The sequence below is a fragment of the Lagenorhynchus albirostris genome, chromosome 1, assembly GCF_949774975.1.
Source record: "Lagenorhynchus albirostris chromosome 1, mLagAlb1.1, whole genome shotgun sequence".
Classification (NCBI taxonomy): Eukaryota; Metazoa; Chordata; class Mammalia; order Artiodactyla; family Delphinidae; genus Lagenorhynchus; species Lagenorhynchus albirostris.
The window spans coordinates 29628725-29646974 of NC_083095.1; the positions used below are offsets into that span (position 1 = coordinate 29628725).

The 18250-nt window shown below is 44.4% G+C and overlaps 1 protein-coding gene across 1 annotated transcript in view; it reads left to right on the top strand.

Annotated features, from left to right (window-relative positions):
- DPF3 (double PHD fingers 3) overlaps positions 1-18250 on the top strand; it is a 256417-nt gene that overhangs the window by 96540 nt on the left and 141627 nt on the right. The window contains exon 2 of the mRNA XM_060163749.1: positions 12591-12751. Coding sequence (XP_060019732.1) covers positions 12591-12751 — 161 coding nt within the window. The remainder of the gene's footprint in view (positions 1-12590; positions 12752-18250) is intronic.

An 18250-nucleotide genomic window follows, 5' to 3' on the forward strand; every position in this document is an offset into this window, starting at 1 on the left:
CAAAAAGAGAAGTAGCTAAGATTACCCAGCAAATTGGTGATGCTCTTAGAGAAACCAGGTGCCTCCAAAAAAAGACGTATTGTCCAAGTCATTCCAGTTCTGGAGGCTCAACTCACCGTGAAAGGGCGGTGGTGTCCCTGTGGGAGGTTGATAATGTAGCAGCCGAGAGCAAGACTGAAATTGCCTGGGCTTCTGTCTTCACAATGCCACTTAAAACCCTAGGCACATCGCTTAAAACTCTGAGTCTCAGTTTCCTAATCTGTGAAATAGGGGGAAATAGAAGGATGGGGTTGTTGTGAGGATGAAATGAGATTATACATATAAAGTGCTGAGAACAGTGCCTGGCACACATAGTAAGTGCCCAACAAATGGAAACCTTGCCACTATTATTTTGATGATCATTATCATCTTGTCATCCTTCTATAAATATGTTGAGGGTGTCTCGTCCTCATTTTTATGCCAGACTTATCTTCACCTTTTGGGTTGGAGATGTGGACTGAATGCTTTTCTCCTGTTCTGTATGTTAACTGACTCTTGATGAGGTGGAAAGACTGGGGGAAGAAGATGAGGAAAGGCATGGGAGGGGAGGAAGGAAGGAAGGAAGGAAGGAAGGAAGGAAGGAAGGGAGGTAGGAAGGAAGGGAGGGAGGGAGGGAGGTAGGAAGGGAGGGAGGGAGGGAGGGAGGGAGGGAGGGAGGTAGGAAGGAAAGATGGAAGGAAGGAAGGGGACTTGGGAAAATAGGTCCATGAGGAAAGGAGAATCAGGTTCTAAATCCAGTCATGTTTCCTAATAGTTGTTGGGATGGGAAGAAAAATAGACCTCCTTTAAGCAGTGTGGAGGTTTTGGTATCCATTGTCATTATCCTGGGATGTAGAGGTTATGAGGGCAGATTTAGGTATTTCTAGAGTGCACTCACCTTTCAGTTTTGGTCTTGAGTTTTCAAGACAGTTCTACCTTTTCCACCAGAGAATTTAAATTTGGAGACATGACCAGCCTCTCGGTTAGCCTGGCTTTGTTCTGTCTTCATTAAAAGGTTTACAAGTATGTGCCTCTAAAAGCAGCAGGCCTGGGACAGTTTTCCCAGGGGGCTGCCAAGAGAAATTGGGGTGACTCTCAACCTTGTGGCAGGTTAAATGAGACTCAGTGCTTCTTTGTTTGGCTTGATGTCCCTTCGAAGGACGGCCCAGAGATCATTTGGTCTGCAGGGTGTTTGCTTCGGCAGGCTGATTTTAACCAACTCTGACAGGAGGGCAGAGGTCTCCAAGCGAGGTCAGGACCACAAATCCCATCCCAGCAGGTGCATGATGGGGAGACAGCGCCCTCCAGATGACCTTCAAGTTCCCATTGATTTCCCATCAAGCAGTGCTTCCCCACCCGCACGCTGCTCCTGCCTCTGCCACTACCGGTGGGCTCTGGAAGAGGACATGTGGGTCAGCTCTCTGAGAACGTACACACAGGAGGTTAATTCAGAGAGAGGCCCTTTCAGGGAACTGGAGTAAGTTACTCTGGGGACCACTTCTGGCCACCACTAGTTTATGGTGCCAGTATCAGTCCTGGAAAGTCCTTTTTGGGCATAGAAAGGAGTGGCTGATACCATGAATAGCAGCATTTATCCACTTGGTCCCACTTCTCTCCAGGCTTTGGGTTGTATAGGTGGCGTTGTGGGGTCATGAGCAGGATTTGGGTATGGACAGTAGACTTGGTCCCTCACCCACTGTCACGGGTGTGTGAGAGGATCGGAAGTGAGAAGGTGGCGGTGTGATTCTCACTGCCTGTGCTGGGGGCCCAGTCCACTGACCTTCTTGCCCTCTGGAAGGCTGGGCTTCCATACCCTCCAAACTCTGTGCTGCAGGTTGGCCTGGATCTTTCATTTATTTTTTCAGCGTTATCTGACAAGCATTTCCTATGTGCCAAATCCTGTGTTAGGTGTAGGGGATGCAGTTATCAGGGAGATAAAGGTCCTTCTCGCCCAGAGTTCACAATTTTGTTATGTAGAGGTGATCAGCAGGCCAAGAGAAAGCAGAGACTTTTTTATATTTTTATTTTTTTTTTAAGTTATTTATTTTGGCCGCACTGGGTCTTCCCTGCTGCGTGCATGCCCTCTCTAGTTGTGGCGAGCAGGGGCCACCCCTCGCCGCGGCACATGGGCCTCTCATCATGGTGGCCTCTCTTGTGTGGAGCACAGGCTCCAGGCACGCGGGCTTCAGTAGTTGTGGCTCGCGGGCTCCAGAGCGCAGGCTTAGCAGTTGTGGAGCACGGGCTTCATTGCTCTGCGGCATGTGGGATCCTCCCGGACCAGGGCTCGAACCCGCATCCGCTGCATCGGCAGGAGGATTCCCAACCACTGAGCCACCAGGGAAGCCCCAGAGACTTTTTTAGAGCAGTAAATAGTATGGAAAAAACAAAATAGGGTATGAGATAGTAAAGGCTAGAGCAGGAGTGGAATAGGTTGGGCTACCCTAGATTCAGTGAGTGAAAAAAGACTTCTTTGAATAGAAGCCAGCCATGAGAAGATCTGGGAGAAATGTATACCAGGAACAGGGAATAGCATGTGTAAAATCCTGAGATGAGATGATTTTAGTTTATTAGAGAGACAGAAAGAAGTGCAGTGAGGATGGAGTCCAGTAGGGAAGGGGGGTAGGAGACAAGATGAAGCAGGAAAAGTGGGCACAGCCAGATAGTCTGGGGGCCTGTAGCCACGGGAAGGAGTTCAAATTATATTCTAAGTGCAGTGAAAGCCATTGGAGGGATTTAAGGAGGAGAATGTTGTGATCTGATTTCCATTTTAAAAAGATCCCTTGGACTGCTGCATCAAGAATTGACTAGAGAGGATGTGTTCTTTGTGGCTGTGTTTTAAATGCCAGACCAATATTCCCTTTACTGGGGAGGGCAGCACTGAGGCTCTTATTTTCCAGCAGCAAAGATGGGGTCTAAGGATGTGTTTGTCCGAGAATTGTCTCTAATCCATGGGCTGCTTCTCCTGGCCATCACCCTCAGGGGAAAGCATACTGGTGTCCAGCACATAGCTGGGATTTCAGAAAGGACTTAGTCTGTGAACCAGGGAAACTAAAAATACTTAATCAATGAAGTTTCTGTGGTGGGTGTGTGTTTTCTTTCTAGGTATGCTTCACCCTAGATAAAGCAATCCCCCCCCCCACTTTTGAAAGTTGGTTGCATTCTACACATTCTTTAGCCTCTGGAGGAGAGATTTATTTTGTCAAGTCTGGATGCCATTTGAAAGGCAAACCTTGGATACAAGAAAAGCTACAGTCTTCCTCCCCCCCCCAGAGCATCCCCCTTTTCTCACTCCCCTTCCCCCATTCTCCCATTATTTACTGGAAGGAATCACACTGCTTTTCTCCTACCTCTAGTCTCCTGTCCTTGGCTGCCCCTTGACTTCAACCCCAAGTTGCATATGTCATCAGAACACCCAGTGGCAGCTCAGAAATCATGGCCAGGTTCTCAATATAAATTCCGTCTTGCTTAGGCAGCTTTGCATAATAAGTCCCTGAAAAATCTTCACCAGAGCAGATGCCGGAAAAGGGATTTATTGGGTCTAGCGGGCCTGAACGTCAGACTGAGCGGCATTTCAAGTCACGATGGGAGTTTTAGGGTTCAAATTCTTCGTTTGACTTGGCTTTTGCAAGGCGATACCCTCGTTCCCCAGGTGCCTTTCCTGTGATGTTAGGAAGGTCAGAGTCGCCTCCAGAGTGACCGCCCTAAGGAAGTCAGGATCTCCGTACGGTTGTCTTGACCAGGCCTTGTGGATGTTTTGTGAGAGATGCGGACTTCTGTGGGACGCGTCTGCTGCAGGTGAGTGCTGCCAGGTTAATCCATGTCTGCTGCCTGAAAAACATTTCCCACAGGAACAAAACAAGCTGAGTTAAAGTCAGTTAACCAGGCTTTCCTGCTCTGCTGTTACAACATGGCTGCAGAGCATCACAGGGTTCTCTTGTTCTTGCCCTTGCTTTGGAGTTTGGGGGAACTGTCCTTCAATTAGTGAGTCTCATATTTCTCAGAATCACTGGGGGAATCTGTCAAAAATCCAGATGTCTGGATCACAGGCACACCTCCAGCATCAGAATTGCACAATGCCACCCCACCCTCCTGCCCGCATTGATGCTGATACAAACCAAAGTTTGAGAACCTCTGCCCTAGATCCTTCTTCTGGAAGGTGGAGTGACGGCATTCTTGATAAGCACAGAAGGGGTGTTTCCTGCATCAGCAGAAGAGGAGCAAGTTTTCCTGGGGTGATCTGATGACAGCACAGCACAATATTCAGTGAGCTTCTTATAGAGTTCACAGAAGAGGAATGTTTTGCATCTTGGCGTGAGTACTGTAGATGGAGAAATACAATCCCAAGAGCTGAAGTGACCCTTTTTAAGATGATGAAGAGAATTCAGTAGAATTTGAACTTATAGGAAATCTGTTTTCAGATGCCTAATCCTGTGCTCTGGAGAAGCCACGTAACTTCAGGCTCACTTCATTATCATCTGGAGAAAGAAGGTCCTCAGCATCCCCCAACTGTGAAGCTCCCATGAGTTTGCTAAGGATGGCGTGACATTTCAAACAAGCAATCTGTATTTATCACATGCTTCTCCATTCTCAGCACTGTGCTTGGTGGGGTAGCACAGAAGTATATAACTCTTAGTCCCTGTCTCCAAGATGTTTATAATCCAGTTGGGTGGGGAGAGAGAAGGACGGTGGTAGAGACTGGCCAAACATGAGCGAGACAATTAGGGAGCTCAGAGAGGCAGAGAGCAAGAACCATTGGCAGGAATAACTGGGGAAGCTTCCTGGAAGAGGTGGGACTTCAGCCAGCCCTTGAACAGGGTAAGGTCAACCAGGCCAAGGACAGGAGGCAAGAATTCCAGACTCGGGGTGGGGGGTTCTGAGTAAAGTATTTTGTTGGGGTCCAGGGAAGGCCTGTCTGCTTCATATATGCAGGAAGGTCAGATAAGGATTCATTCATTCATCCACTCAGTCCTTCATCATCAACCCAACACAGCAAGCTCTGCTGGGCTTGGAGATAGAGCAGCAAACAAGCCAGATGTGGTTTCTGCACCTGGGGCAGGCTTTAGACTCCTGAGATCATCGTGCAGCCTCTACTCTGCTCTCCTTGATGCTCTCCTTGGTGCCTCACCACCCTGCTGCCTAATGTCTTGGGTTGGAGGTTTGTGTGGGTACCTGACAACCTCAAAGATACTGTTGTGTGTATGTGTGTCACATGGAGGGCATTAGCCTGCTCAGGCAGAGGGTCAAGTCATAAAGTGGCAGAAAACACTGCTCTTTGAAGGAAGGAGAGAGGAATCACCACTGATGACAGGCATTTACCTCTGTGAGTCAGAGGTTCTCATTTAATTATCTTGGAGCTGAAGTAGGAGCTATGTACCCATATTGTGGGAAGGAGAATTTAGACTCAAGGAGAGTAAGTAACTTGCCCCAGGTTCGTGTAGCCAGTAAGCAGTGGAGCTGGACTCATCTGCCTGATTCCAAGTCTCTTTTCTACCTCAATACCAAGACTCTCCAAGGGCCTTAACAGCTCAGTAGAAGAATTTGGCACTCTTGGGAGCCATCTTGGCTTCTGTACTGAGGAATGCAAGATTGAAAACTGGGTTCGAGGGAGACTTCTTTTTGTCAGCTGGGTAGGAGAAGAGCTGTAGCGATTGCAGTCAGGAGACTGCTGCAGGAACAGGGGCCGGGTGCTGAGGACTAAGTGGAAGTGCCTGCAAACATTCTTTTAATATTTTTTTTAAAGTTGCAAGTAGACAGTCATGTAATCTAAATCCCCAACCTATATGTGCAAAAACCTCAGAAGACCATGCATGCACCATATGCTTTACTGCTCTGACTGAAACTCCTGCCGTAAGTTAGTGGTATATGAGTTGTTGAAAGCAATTCAACAAAGAATTATTGGACACTTACTGTGTGCTGGGCTCTGTGCTAGATGCTGGAGGTGAACCACTAAAAAAGCCAGGTATGCAGGGCTGCTGGGTTACACTGCTCCAGTACGATTCACACTGGAGTTTATATGAAAGGTGCGCCTGGTGTGGTTTAGTGTAAAATCTGAATGGCTGTGTGCAGTGGCCCTGCAGATGTGGTCCCTGCCCTCGTGGAGTTTGTAGTCTAGTAGGGAAGACAAATATTAAATATTGAGTTGAGTTAAAATTGCCATTGTTAATAGTATTATTATTGTTGTTTTTGTTGGAAGAGAACAGAATGAGGAGGAAGGGGATTGAATCTCTCTCTTAAAATCCTCTATATCCCTTCCTATTTTATATAAGAAACCCTGTCTTAGCTGGGGCTGCTATAACAAAATAACCATAGACTGGGTGGCTTAAACTACGGACATTTATTTCTCACAATTCTGGTGGCTGGGGTGTCTGAGATCAGTGTGGCAGCATGGTCTAGGTGAGGTCTGGTAAGGGCCCTCTTCTTGGGTCACAGGTAATTGCCTTCTTGCTATGTCCTCACATGGCAGAGAGAGAGAGAGAGAGAGAAAGAGAGAGACAGAGACAGAGAGGGAGGGAGAGGGAGAGAGAAAGCCATAATCCCATCTTGGGTGCTCTACTCTCATGACCTAATTACCTCCCAAAGGTCCCATCTCCAAATACCATCCATTGTGGGGTCAGGGCTTCAACACGTGAATTTCACGGGTGTGGGGGGGATGCAATTCAGTCCATAACAAACACTAAACTTGGTTTTCTTTCAAGGGCAGCTTGAGGAACAGTGTAACCGTGAGGAAAATGAAAAGTTTCCCCCACCTTGGCAAATATTGCCCCCTGCTTGCTAATTATTACAAAACACGACACAAATGGGAGATGGCTTTCCCTGCCACAGTTAGAGTTAAACGTGTTTAAATGCAAACAGGAGGAAGTTAGCAAATTGGTGTAGATGAGTTTTAATGTGTGTGTGTGGGCCGTTGTGGAAGTTGGGCAGCTGAGTGAGACAGCAGGAAAGCCAGGTGCCCACAGAGAAGAGGGGCCGATGGGGGAAGGCAGGGCCAGCAATCTGCCACAGGCCTGAGCTCCTCTCTATCTCTGCTTATCTCTGTTTATGAGCACAAATAGCTGTGATGGGCCAAGGTCCTGTTTTTACAGCTGGAAGGGACCTGTGGCCGCGGGGTGGGAAAGGAGAGAGTGGGAGAGCTCCCCGAGACATGAAAGGATTCAGTGCCAGCTGGGCTGAAGGATAGAGGAGGGTCAAGGACACGGTGCTGGGCAAAGACAGAGCAGGGTTCCCTCAGGTCCCCGCTCCCACCCCTGTGGAGACTGGGGAGGGAGCAGTCTTTGGCAGGGCATGAAGAATTCACTCTTGGACACATGTTTGAGGCAGGGCAGGACACTTGTCCTTGGGTCAGAACATGGGACCACAGGGACAATGAAGAGGGAGGGGCCCTAGGTGTCTGGGTTGGGGGTCGGAGTTGGGAGTCTGTTCGGCACAGTGGACATGGAATCTAAGAGAACAGGCAAGGTCTCGAGGGAGGGAGGTGGAATTGTGAGGAAGGGGAGCAGGGCGTCTTGGAGAGGGTATGACAGGCTCTGAAGATCACATGTGGAGCCTAGCTGGCAGTCATTTTGGAGAAGTCTTATTTTTTTCCACTCTGAATCCTCTTTGGTGCCTAGAATCTATTTCTGCACAGATACGCTCAAGGAGGGCCACTGGAAGGCTCTCAGAGCTAGGATGGCTCTCTCACTCCAGAAGGGATGGCTAAGGATCCCACAAAACCCCTCACAAAAGCTCCGGCATGGGGCAGCCAGCACTGCTCCAAGCAGCAGGCCGTGAGGGGCTCCTGCTCTGGCAGAGAGCCCAGCACTTTGTTCCCCCTGCCTTTCCTGCTTCTGATTTCAGCCTTGAGTAGCCTGAAGTCAGTTGTTGATGAGACCATCATTCAGCTCTGCCTCGTGCCAGCTTCTTTGAGCCCAAGACATCTATCACCCTGTGGAAAATCTAGCCCCCTTGGTTTGATGCAGACAGGTGATGGCTGAGGCTGGGCTGTGCCTGTCCCAGCCTGGGGCACACTGGTCACCACTGCACGAAATGATTCATTTGCTGCCAGCCTTTCCCAGCTTCCTCTGCCCCTTCCTCTGCCCCTTGCAACTTTCTTTTCTTTTTTTTTTTAATATTTATTTATTTTTTATTTTGGCTGTGCTGGGTCTTAGCTGTGGCATGCAGACTCTTAGTTGTGGCATGCACAGGGGATCTAGTTCCCTGATTCGGGCCCCCTGCACTGGGAGCGAGGAGTCTTAACTGCTGGACCACTAGGGAAGTCCCTGCCCCTTGCAACTTTAATGCAAATGTCACCCCTGGGATCCTATCAGTGTGGGATTTTTTTTTTTTTTTTATGTGGTACGCGGGCCTCTCACTGTTGTGGCCTCTCCCGTTGCGGAGCACAGGCTCCGGACGCACAGGATCAGCGGCCATGGCTCATGGGCCCAGCCGCTCTGCGGCACGTGGGATCCTCCCGGACCAGGCACGAACCCGTGTCCCCTGCATCGGAAGGCAGACTCTCAACCACTGCACCACCAAGGAAGCCCCCAATGTGGGATTTTTTAAAAAGAAATACCACATGGGGAGAGGAGAGATAAATTAGGGATTTAGGGTTAACATATACATACTACTATGTATAAAATAGGTAAACAGCAAGAACCTACTGTATAGCACAGGGAACTATACTCAATATCTTATAATAACCTATAATGGAAAAGAATCTGAAAAAGTATATGTATATATGTATGTATAACTGAATCACTTTGCTGTATGCTTGAAATTAACACAACATTGTAAATCAAGTATACTTCAATTTAAAAAAAAAGAAATACCACATTGAAAAGGACATTTGTCCCCTCTCCTGTTTAAATTGCTTTCCATGGGTTAGGGAGACCTGGCCATTGATTTTCTTCTAGAGAACAGAGCAAGCCCTGTGAAGCTTTTGGCTAATTAACTTTTGGAGAAGTGCAGCTTGAATTTATCAGAGGATGAAGTCTCTTTTCTCCTCACATATCTTAAAAAAGGCTTTAAACTTTTGTTTCCAAATCGCTGCCAATGCCTGGCCTGTTTAAAAGTGACTTCCCTGGAGGCGATGGCAGAGGGTGACGGCTGTCACGTTTTTGTAGCTTCAGTCTTTAATACGGTTGTTCCAGTCCTCAGAAAATCTCTCCTGTTTACATGAGGGAGGAATCATTCACACAAAGATTACATTTAAAAATACACATTTCCCCGCAGCATGCCTGTTACTAATAACATTGCATGTTATGAAAGTGGAAAGTATTTAAGATGAAATTAATTTTCACCCAGTGAGCCACTTTGTTTGACTTTTTCGTTCCATTCAGTATGGGGCATGGACTTGGCCAAACGCACTTCTCATTTTCAGCAAGTTCACTTTCTTGTTTCTCTTTTTGGGATTGAAGCTGTTGGAAGCGAGTTCCAGGCATATCGAGAAAAGTCTGATTTGAGATCCTATTGTAGATTTCTTTTGTACTGGCTTCCAGAAGTTTGTTTTGAAAATGGAAACCCTCTTCTCTCCAGTTGATGAGTTTTTTTTTCTTTATTTTTTATTCTTTTGAAGGCATCTTTATTTTATTTATTTATTTTTTTAACGTCTTTATTGGAGTATAATTGGTTTACAATGGTGTGTTAGTTTCTGCTTTATAACGAAGTGAATCAGTTATACATATACATATGTCCCCATATCTCTTCCTTCTTGCATCTCCCTCCCTCCCACCCTCCCTATCCCACCCCTCTAGGTGGTCACAAAGCACCGAGCTGATCTCCCTGTGCTATGTGGCTGCTTCCCACTAGCTATCCAGTTGATGAGTTTTAGTGTACAATTTTCTTCCTTCCTTCCTCTCCCTCCCTCCTTCCCTCCCTCCCTCTCTCCTTCCCTCCCTCCCTCCCTCCCTTCCTTCCTTCCTTCCCCTCCCTCTGTCCCTCCCTCCTTTCCTTCCATGGTTTCTCTTTAAGCAGAAGTTTTGGAATTGGAATAGTTAACATCTTTCTTGGCAGTCTGTCAAAATATCCTGGGAAACCAGATAACGGCTTCTCACATCAGATGCTTCTCTGTCGTGTGTTCTTGTCAGTTCTCGTCCATGTGATGTGACTGGTCTCTGTTATGTGGAGGGAAGCTGGAGCCCCCAGGACACCCTGGACAGGCTGTGTGTCACCTTGCCTGGGCTGAGCTGCCCTCGACAGTTCTGTTACACTGAGCTGCATCGCCTTAGCAGAAGGAGGTATTTAAACTGGTGGGACACAGATGCGAACGCTTTGCAGGAAATGGTTCTTTATTTTTGATCAATCTCATGATCCTTGTTACTAACTTTGATTACATCAGCTTTTGTGCAGTTCCATTTTATAGCATTTTGATGGGCTTTCATTCCCCCTCCCCAATTCATTTCCAGCTGTGTGACTATTATAATTTGATTACAGTTAGGTTTTGCAACTGCTAGACACTTTCTGAGCTGTTATGCCGTCCTTGCGAGAGGGAAGATGCCCAGAGGTAAAAAAGGAGCAAAGGGCTTTTTTTTAGGAGACACGTCCACAAGTAGTTTCCAAAAGATGCCTCAGAAGCTTCAATGATTGTATCCTCCCAGAATAAGGAATTTGCTTTAAAATTTTTGGTACAGTCTGACCTGTTGACTTTTAAAAAAGGGTAAGAAGACAAATACTGTATGATAACACTTATATGTGTAATCTAAAAAATACAACAAACTAGTGAATATAACAAAAAAGAAGCAGACTCACAGATAAAGAGAACAAACTAGTGGTTAACAGTGGGGAGAGGGAAGGGGGAGGGGCAAGATAGGGGTAGGGTATTAAGAGGTACAAACTATTACATATAAAATAAGCTACAAGGGTATACTGTACAATACAGGGAATATAGCCAATATTTTATGATAACTATAAATGGAATATAACCTTTAAAAATTGTGACTCACTATATATTGTACACCTGTAGCTTACAAAATATTGTACATCAACTACACTTCAATAAAAAAGTGAAAAAGAGTACAGAAGAATCCATTTAAATTTTTCTTTCTTTACTGCTCTAAGTATTTTGGTTAAGAAATATATTATTTTAAACTTAGACCCCTCCCCCCCACCCCCCCCATTTTGGCATTCTTGGATCTACATAGACCAAAAAATAGCGACATTCATAATGTCCCTTCAAAATGAGCTGCTTGAGTCTCCCTTTTGGCTCTGTAATCCCTGAGGCTCCTCCTCTTCCTGCCTTTTCCTCACTCTCCTCACTAAGAATCTCTGCTTTACCTGGTAGACATCATGTGATTACATCTGTAATTCCTTGGGCCATTATTTTTTTTCAATTTATTTTATTTATTTTTGGCTGCATTGAGTCTTTGTTGCCGCGCGGGCTTTCTCTAGTTGCAGCGAGCGGGGTCTACTCTTCGTTGCAGTGCACGGGCTTCTCACTGCAGTGGCTTCTCTTGTCGAGCGCGGGCTTCAGTAGTTTGCACATGTGGGCTCAGTAGTTGTGGCTCGCGGACTCTAGAGCGCAGGCTCAGTAGTTGTGGCACACGGGCTTAGTTGCTCTGTGGCATGTGGGATCTTCCCGGACCAGGACTCAAACCCGTGTCCCCTGCATTGGCAGGCGGATTCTTAACCACTGCGCCACCAGGGAAGGCCCCTTGGGTCATTATTAACCTCTGCCATATGCCTATCTTTTACTTGTTAGGTATTTGATCTCATTGATTATGTTTTAAGATTGATCAATTATAGAATGTTGTATTTTTGGTTTTTGAAAAGGACATTGTCTTAAAATTAGTAGCATCACCACATGTCCAAGGATACCAAAGATTCAGACACTAAAATTTACTGTGCTTAATCAGATCACCACTCCAGCAAACCAGAAAGGTCTTTCTATTTGTGTATTAAACTCTGGGAATTGAATTATTTTGAGGTCAAAAATCAACTATTATTATTTCAAATGTTTCTTTTGTTTGTTTTCCATCAGAAAGTTATTTTTCTTTAAATGTGTGGTTTTAAAAGATTGGTGCATGCCCTTCTTCACCTCCTTCCTCCATAATAGCTCTACTTTTACAGGATGTTTCCTCTGACCTTCTAGTCTTTTCTATGGCGTGTTTCTCTTCTATTGTAATGGAAATCTTTGTATCTGTGCTGGTGGTTTGGGTTCAATCTAGAGTGCCTTTGTTGGTTACCACTGAGAAAAAAGTGTGGCTCATGGGGGATTTTAAGGGGCAGGGGGCTCTAGAAGCCTGGTGTCCTAGTAGATCCCATGCAGGAGGTTGTTCTAGAGCTACCTCCATTCTGGAGTGGGACCTCATGCTTCCTAGAACAGGGACGTGTCACTTTTACTGGTGGTTTATTCCTGGGGTCCTCATTTCTTTGTTAAAGGGGTTTCTAAGTTTCCTGGTAGATGTAGTACAGGAAATAGAACCTATTGGAGACCTGACACTGAGTTGGATTCCGCTGCTTGGCAAAGCTCTTGGTACACATTGCCTTGGTCTTCATAACAGCAAAATCTTCCCTGGGAGGTGGGTGGGTGACTTCAGTTTCCTTCTGCGTGTGTTCTGGTTTTCCCTGGCCTCATTCCTCCTCTCTCTGTCTCCCGGCAGGCTCGGGGACCAGTTCTACAAGGAGGCCATTGAGCACTGCCGGAGTTATAACTCACGCCTTTGCGCAGAGCGCAGCGTGCGTCTCCCATTCCTGGACTCGCAGACCGGGGTGGCCCAGAACAACTGCTACATCTGGATGGAGAAGAGGCACCGAGGCCCAGGTGAGCCATGCCACCCCTGGGACTTGCACATGTTCAGGATCCCAGCCTGGATGCAGGCCGACTAGAGATTGTCTGGCAATCCCCGCAGCTTGGGTGTGCATGGGGGTGGCGCAAGCTGTACAGGGAGCCTAGGATGCTTTCAAGAAACTCAACTGCTTCTATAACTCCAAGGTGCTCCAAGGGTGCTCCAATGATGGTGTGGGACATTGAAGCCACATTGGCAGGGAGGGGCAGAGTGAAAGAAGTCAGGATGCTTAACCCAAAAAAGGGAAGACTGAGGCCATGACAGCCCTCTTCACCTTTATAGCTTAGTGGTTATAAGCTGGAAATCCGCAGTCAGATTTTGGTTTGAGGCTGAGCTTTGTCATCAAACCTATTGCCCTCAGGTTCCTCATCTGTAAAATGGGATAATAATTGTACCTACTTCAGGACTTTGTCAGGATTATGAAAATCTTCATAAAAAGCTCATAACCTGAATTTAGCACTTAGTAAGTATGTGCTCCAAAAATGTTGGCTGTTATTGTTGATATTATTATTATTACTATTACTGTGATACTAGTCTTCTAGGCTCCAGAGAACAGAAGAAAGACCAATAGGTGGAGATCAGGGAGGTAATTATAAGAATTCAGTTTTCTGGCTCTATAAGGGTATATTACAAAAATTTGTTTTTAATTTTTTAATTTTTGGCTGTGTTTTGGGTCTTTGTTGCTGTGCGCGGGCTCTCTCTATTTGTGGCAAGTCGGGGCTACTCTTAGTTGCGGTGCGCGGGCTTCTCATTGCAGTGGCCTCTCCTGCTGTGGATCAGGGGCTCCAGGTGCATGGGCTTTAGTAGTTGTGGCCCATACGCTCAGTAGTTGTGGTTCGTGGGCTCTAGAGTGCAGGCGCAGTTGTTGTGGCACACAGGTTTAGTTGCTCTGAGGCATGTGGGATCTTCCCAGACCAGGACTCAAACCCATGTCCCCTGCATTGGCAGGTGGATTCTTAACCACTGTGCCACTAGGGAAGCCCTAAAATTTTTATTATGAAAAGTTTCAAAGCCATACAAAAGTGGAGAGAATAGTAAAATTAATTTCTATGTACTTATCACACAGCCTTAACACCCAGTGATCAACTCATAGTCAATCATTTCATTTATGCTCACCTCCCACTTTCCTCCTTGAACCCTGGTTATTTTGAAGCAAATCAAGACAGCATATTATTTCATCTGTAAATTTTTCAGTGTGTATCTCTAAATGCTAAGAACATAAATAAACATACCAACCATAGCTATCAAAGCTCAAAGTTAAAAACAAGACATTAATAGCATCAAATATTTGTTCAACATTTATTTCCCCCTATAGTTGAAATCAGGATCCAAATAGGACTCCTGCATTACAATTGGCTGATGTGTCTCTTAAGTCTCTTTAAATCTGTAGGTTTCTTTCTCTCTCTCTCTTTTTCTCTCATTATTTGTGGAAGAAACTGGGTTGTTTGCACTGTAGGGTTTCCCAGAGTCTGGGTTTTCTCACTGCATCCCCATAGTGTTATTCCTGTGAATTGGTAAGAGCAGATTCACGTTCAATTTTTGGGGCTGGAACAGTTCCTAAGTGGTGATGTGTACGTTCATCAGGAGGTTCATGGGGTCTAGATATCACTCTTTTACTGATGTTAGCAGCCCTTGATGAAAATTGCCTAGAACCTTTATTCTATACAGGGTTGCAGAATGGTGCATTCAATTTGAGGATATCATTATTTCTTCATTTATTAGCTCTACGGCATTTATAAAGAGAAATATCTCCTCAGTAAAGTTTTAGTTATTGTGTGGTATAGTTCACATATGAAAGGATGGATAAATGATTTTTTCCCCTTTATTTATCAGTTTTCAAAATAATGAGTTGGTTCCCTAGTATTCTCCAAAGGTGATCAATAAAGTTATTTTTATTATCTTGAGTACCATCATGAATTCACAGATTTATACATTTTGGCTACATTTTAATCCATTGCAAGTATTATTCTTGATGCTTAAATTGTCCCATCTTTGGACAGTAGGGGTTTTGTCCGGTGCTAGTGTTTTGAAACTGCCTAGTAGTTTCTCTAGCATCCTTGATATCCTAATATTGGGACAAATGTTTCAGGCTCATCTTGTACATGTCCTGGCCCAGACCTAGAATCAGCTATTTCTCTAAGAAACCCTGTTTCCTCTTTTTTTTTTTTTTTTTTGTGATACGCGGGCCTCTCACTGTTGTGGCCTCTCCCGTTGCGGAGCACAGGCTCTGGATGCGCAGGCTCAGCGGCCATGGCTCACGGGCCCAGCCGCTCCGCGGCATGTGGGATCCTCCCAGACCAGGGCACGAACCCATGTCCCCTGCATCGGCAGGCGGACTCTCAACCACTGCGCCACCAGGGAAAACCCCTATTTCCTCTTTGTAGGAATATTATTTAGAGACCACAATCTGGTGGTGCTCATTGCTTCTGGGTTGGTTGTTGATTCTAGGACTTTGCAGTGAGCAGAACTAAGAAATATGATTTCTTGTTTCATTATTTCTCTTTTTAAGGGAAAATACATTATGAAATTTACTGGTATTTCCCATTCAATTCAGTTTTCGACAGTTTTAACTATCTTAATTCTCTATCTCCTTTCTCCCACACCAAAAAAGGATACTGGCTCTTAATGAGGCCAGCATAATTACTTATCTGTTTTATTCTGTGATAAACACACAGCAATATCAGAATAAAATGAGACTACCATCAGTAAGGTTACTTAAATGGTTTAAGTTTTTATTTCTTTCTTTGCAATTGTTTTTTTGTCCTTAGCGTATTTCCTATTAAGGATGTAGAGTCAAATTACTGTGTTTAAGGTCACTTAAAATAATTCCTCTGTGTGGTTGTACTACTAACTCAATACACAGTTGGATTTATTTGTTTCATTTTTGCTTTCACTTATTAGGTATTGCTGGGTTTTTTTTTTTGTATTTTATGTAATTACATTTTTAAATTAACTTTTTATTTTGAAATAATTATAGATCCACAGGAAGTTGTAAATATAGTACAGAGAGATCGCCTGTACCCTTCCTGCAATTTCCCCCAATGGATATATCTTGTGTAACTATAGTGTAATATCAAAACCAGAAAATTGACATGGATGAAATGTGTGTGCATAGCTCTATGCCATGTTATCACACGTATAGATTTGTGGAACCACCACCACAATCAAGATACAAAACTATTCCATCACCACAAAGATCTCCCTCATCCTACCCCTTTATAGTCACACCCACCTCTTCCTCTCTTCATTTAAATCCTTTATCCTCTCGCATTTATAACAACAGTATCTTAAATATTTCCTCTACATACATTGGAAACCACATCAGACAGATGTCTAATTCTTGCTTCAATTGTCAAATATAATTTAGAAAACTTAAGTGTCTGTTGTATTTACTCATATTTTTACTCTTTTGCTGTTGTTTCTTCCTTTCTGATGTTCCAAGATGCCTGCTTTTATAATTCCTTTCTGATTAAGTACTTTCTTTAGCCATTCTTTTTAAGTAGGTCTGATAGTAACAATTCTTAGTTTTCCTTCTTCTGAGAATGTCTTGATTTTTCCCCTCATTCCTTTTTTTTTTGGCCACACTGCACAGTATGCAGGATCTTATTTCCCTGACCAGGAATTGAACCTGTGCCCCCTGCAGTGGAAGTGCAGAGTCCTAACCTGGGCCTAACCTGGACCACCAGGGAATTCCGCCCCTCATTCCTGAAAGATATTCTTATTTTATTTTATTTTATTAATTTATTTTTTTATTGGGGTATAGTTGTTTTACAATGTTGTGTTAGTTTCTACTGTACAGAGAAGTGAAGCAGGGTTCCCTGTGCTATACAGCAGGTTCTTATTTCAAGTGTTGATCTATTTTATATATATTAGTTTATATATGTTAATTCCAATCTCCCAATTCATCCCACCCCACCTTTCCCCCCTTGGTGCCCATACATTTTTTCTCTACATCTATGTCTGTATTTCTGCCTTGCAAACTGGTTCATCTGTACCATTTTTCTAGATTCCACAAATATGCGTTAATATACCATATTTGTTTCTCTCTTTCTGACTGACTTCACTCTATATGTCAGTCTCTAGGATATTTTTTTTGTTGGATATAAAATTCTGGGATGACAGTCCTTTTGTTTTAACACTTGAAAAATGTCTTGCCACTGCCTTTTGGCCTCAGTAGTTTGTGATGAGAAATCTGCTGTCATTCAGATTGTTTTCTCTTATAAGTGAGGTATCATTTTTCTCTCACTGCTTTTGAGATTTTTTTGTTATTAGTTTTCAGAAATTTGATTTTGATGTCTTGGTATAGATTTCTTTGAGTTTATCCTTGTCAGAATTCACTCAGCTTCTTGAATCTTATGTTTTTTGCCAAATTTGGAAAATTTTCAGCCGTTATTTCTTTGAATATATTTTCAGCCTCACTCTCTTTCCCTTCTCCTTCTGGGACTCCACTGGGAAAGAAAATTCTGGAACTCCAAAACGTTAGATATTTTGTTATAGTCCCATAAGTCCCCCAGGCTCCCTTCTTTTCTCCTCCTCCTCCTCCTCCTTCTTCTTTTTTCCAATCTATTTTCTCTCAGTTGCTCAGATTGGAGGATTTCTATTATACACTCTCCAGATTCATTACTTCTTTCATCTATCCTCTACATTCTGCTGTTGAGCCCATTCATTGTGGGTTAGTTTGATTTTTGTCATTAGTTCTTCTTTATATCTTCTATTTCTTTGTGGGACTTTATATTTTTTCATTTGTTTCAAGTGTTGATGATTGTTTGTTTGAAACATTTTTATGACGGCTACTTTAAAATCCTTGTCAGATAATTCTAACACTTATGTCATTTCAGTGTTGGTACCTGTTGTATTTTCTCATTCAAGTTGAGATTTTCCTGGTTCTTCATATGACTGATTTTGATTGAATCCTGGACATTTTGGCTATAATGTTATGAGACTCTAGATGTTATCTAAATCTTCTATTTTCACAGACCTCCTCTGACACTGTGCTGACAGGGGAAGAGAGGTGCCCCTTGTTATGGTCGGATGGATGTGGAAGTCCATGTTCCCCACTCCGTCTCTGTTGCCACCCTGGTGGGGGAGGAGTACCTTATTATTGCTGGGTGGGGGTGGGAATTCAGATTCCCCACTAAGCCTTCACCAATACCACCCTAGTTGGGAGGAGGAAGAGTGCCTCATTACTCTTCCTTGTGCGGCCTCCACTGACACTGACACGACGGGGGGTCAGTTTGTCACTTGACCTTCTCTGACACTAACCCAGCAAGGGGATGCCCTGCTAGGCTGCCCCTTTCCTGGTCCTTTAGATAGAGAGAGCAGGATTTCCTTTCTTTCTTTTTTTTTTCCAATTTATTTATTTATTTTTGGGTGTGTTGGGTCTTTGTTGCTGCACATGGGCTTTCTCTAGTTGCAGTGAGCAGGGGCTACTCTTCGTTGTGGTGCACAGGCTTCTCATTGCAGTGGCTTCTCTT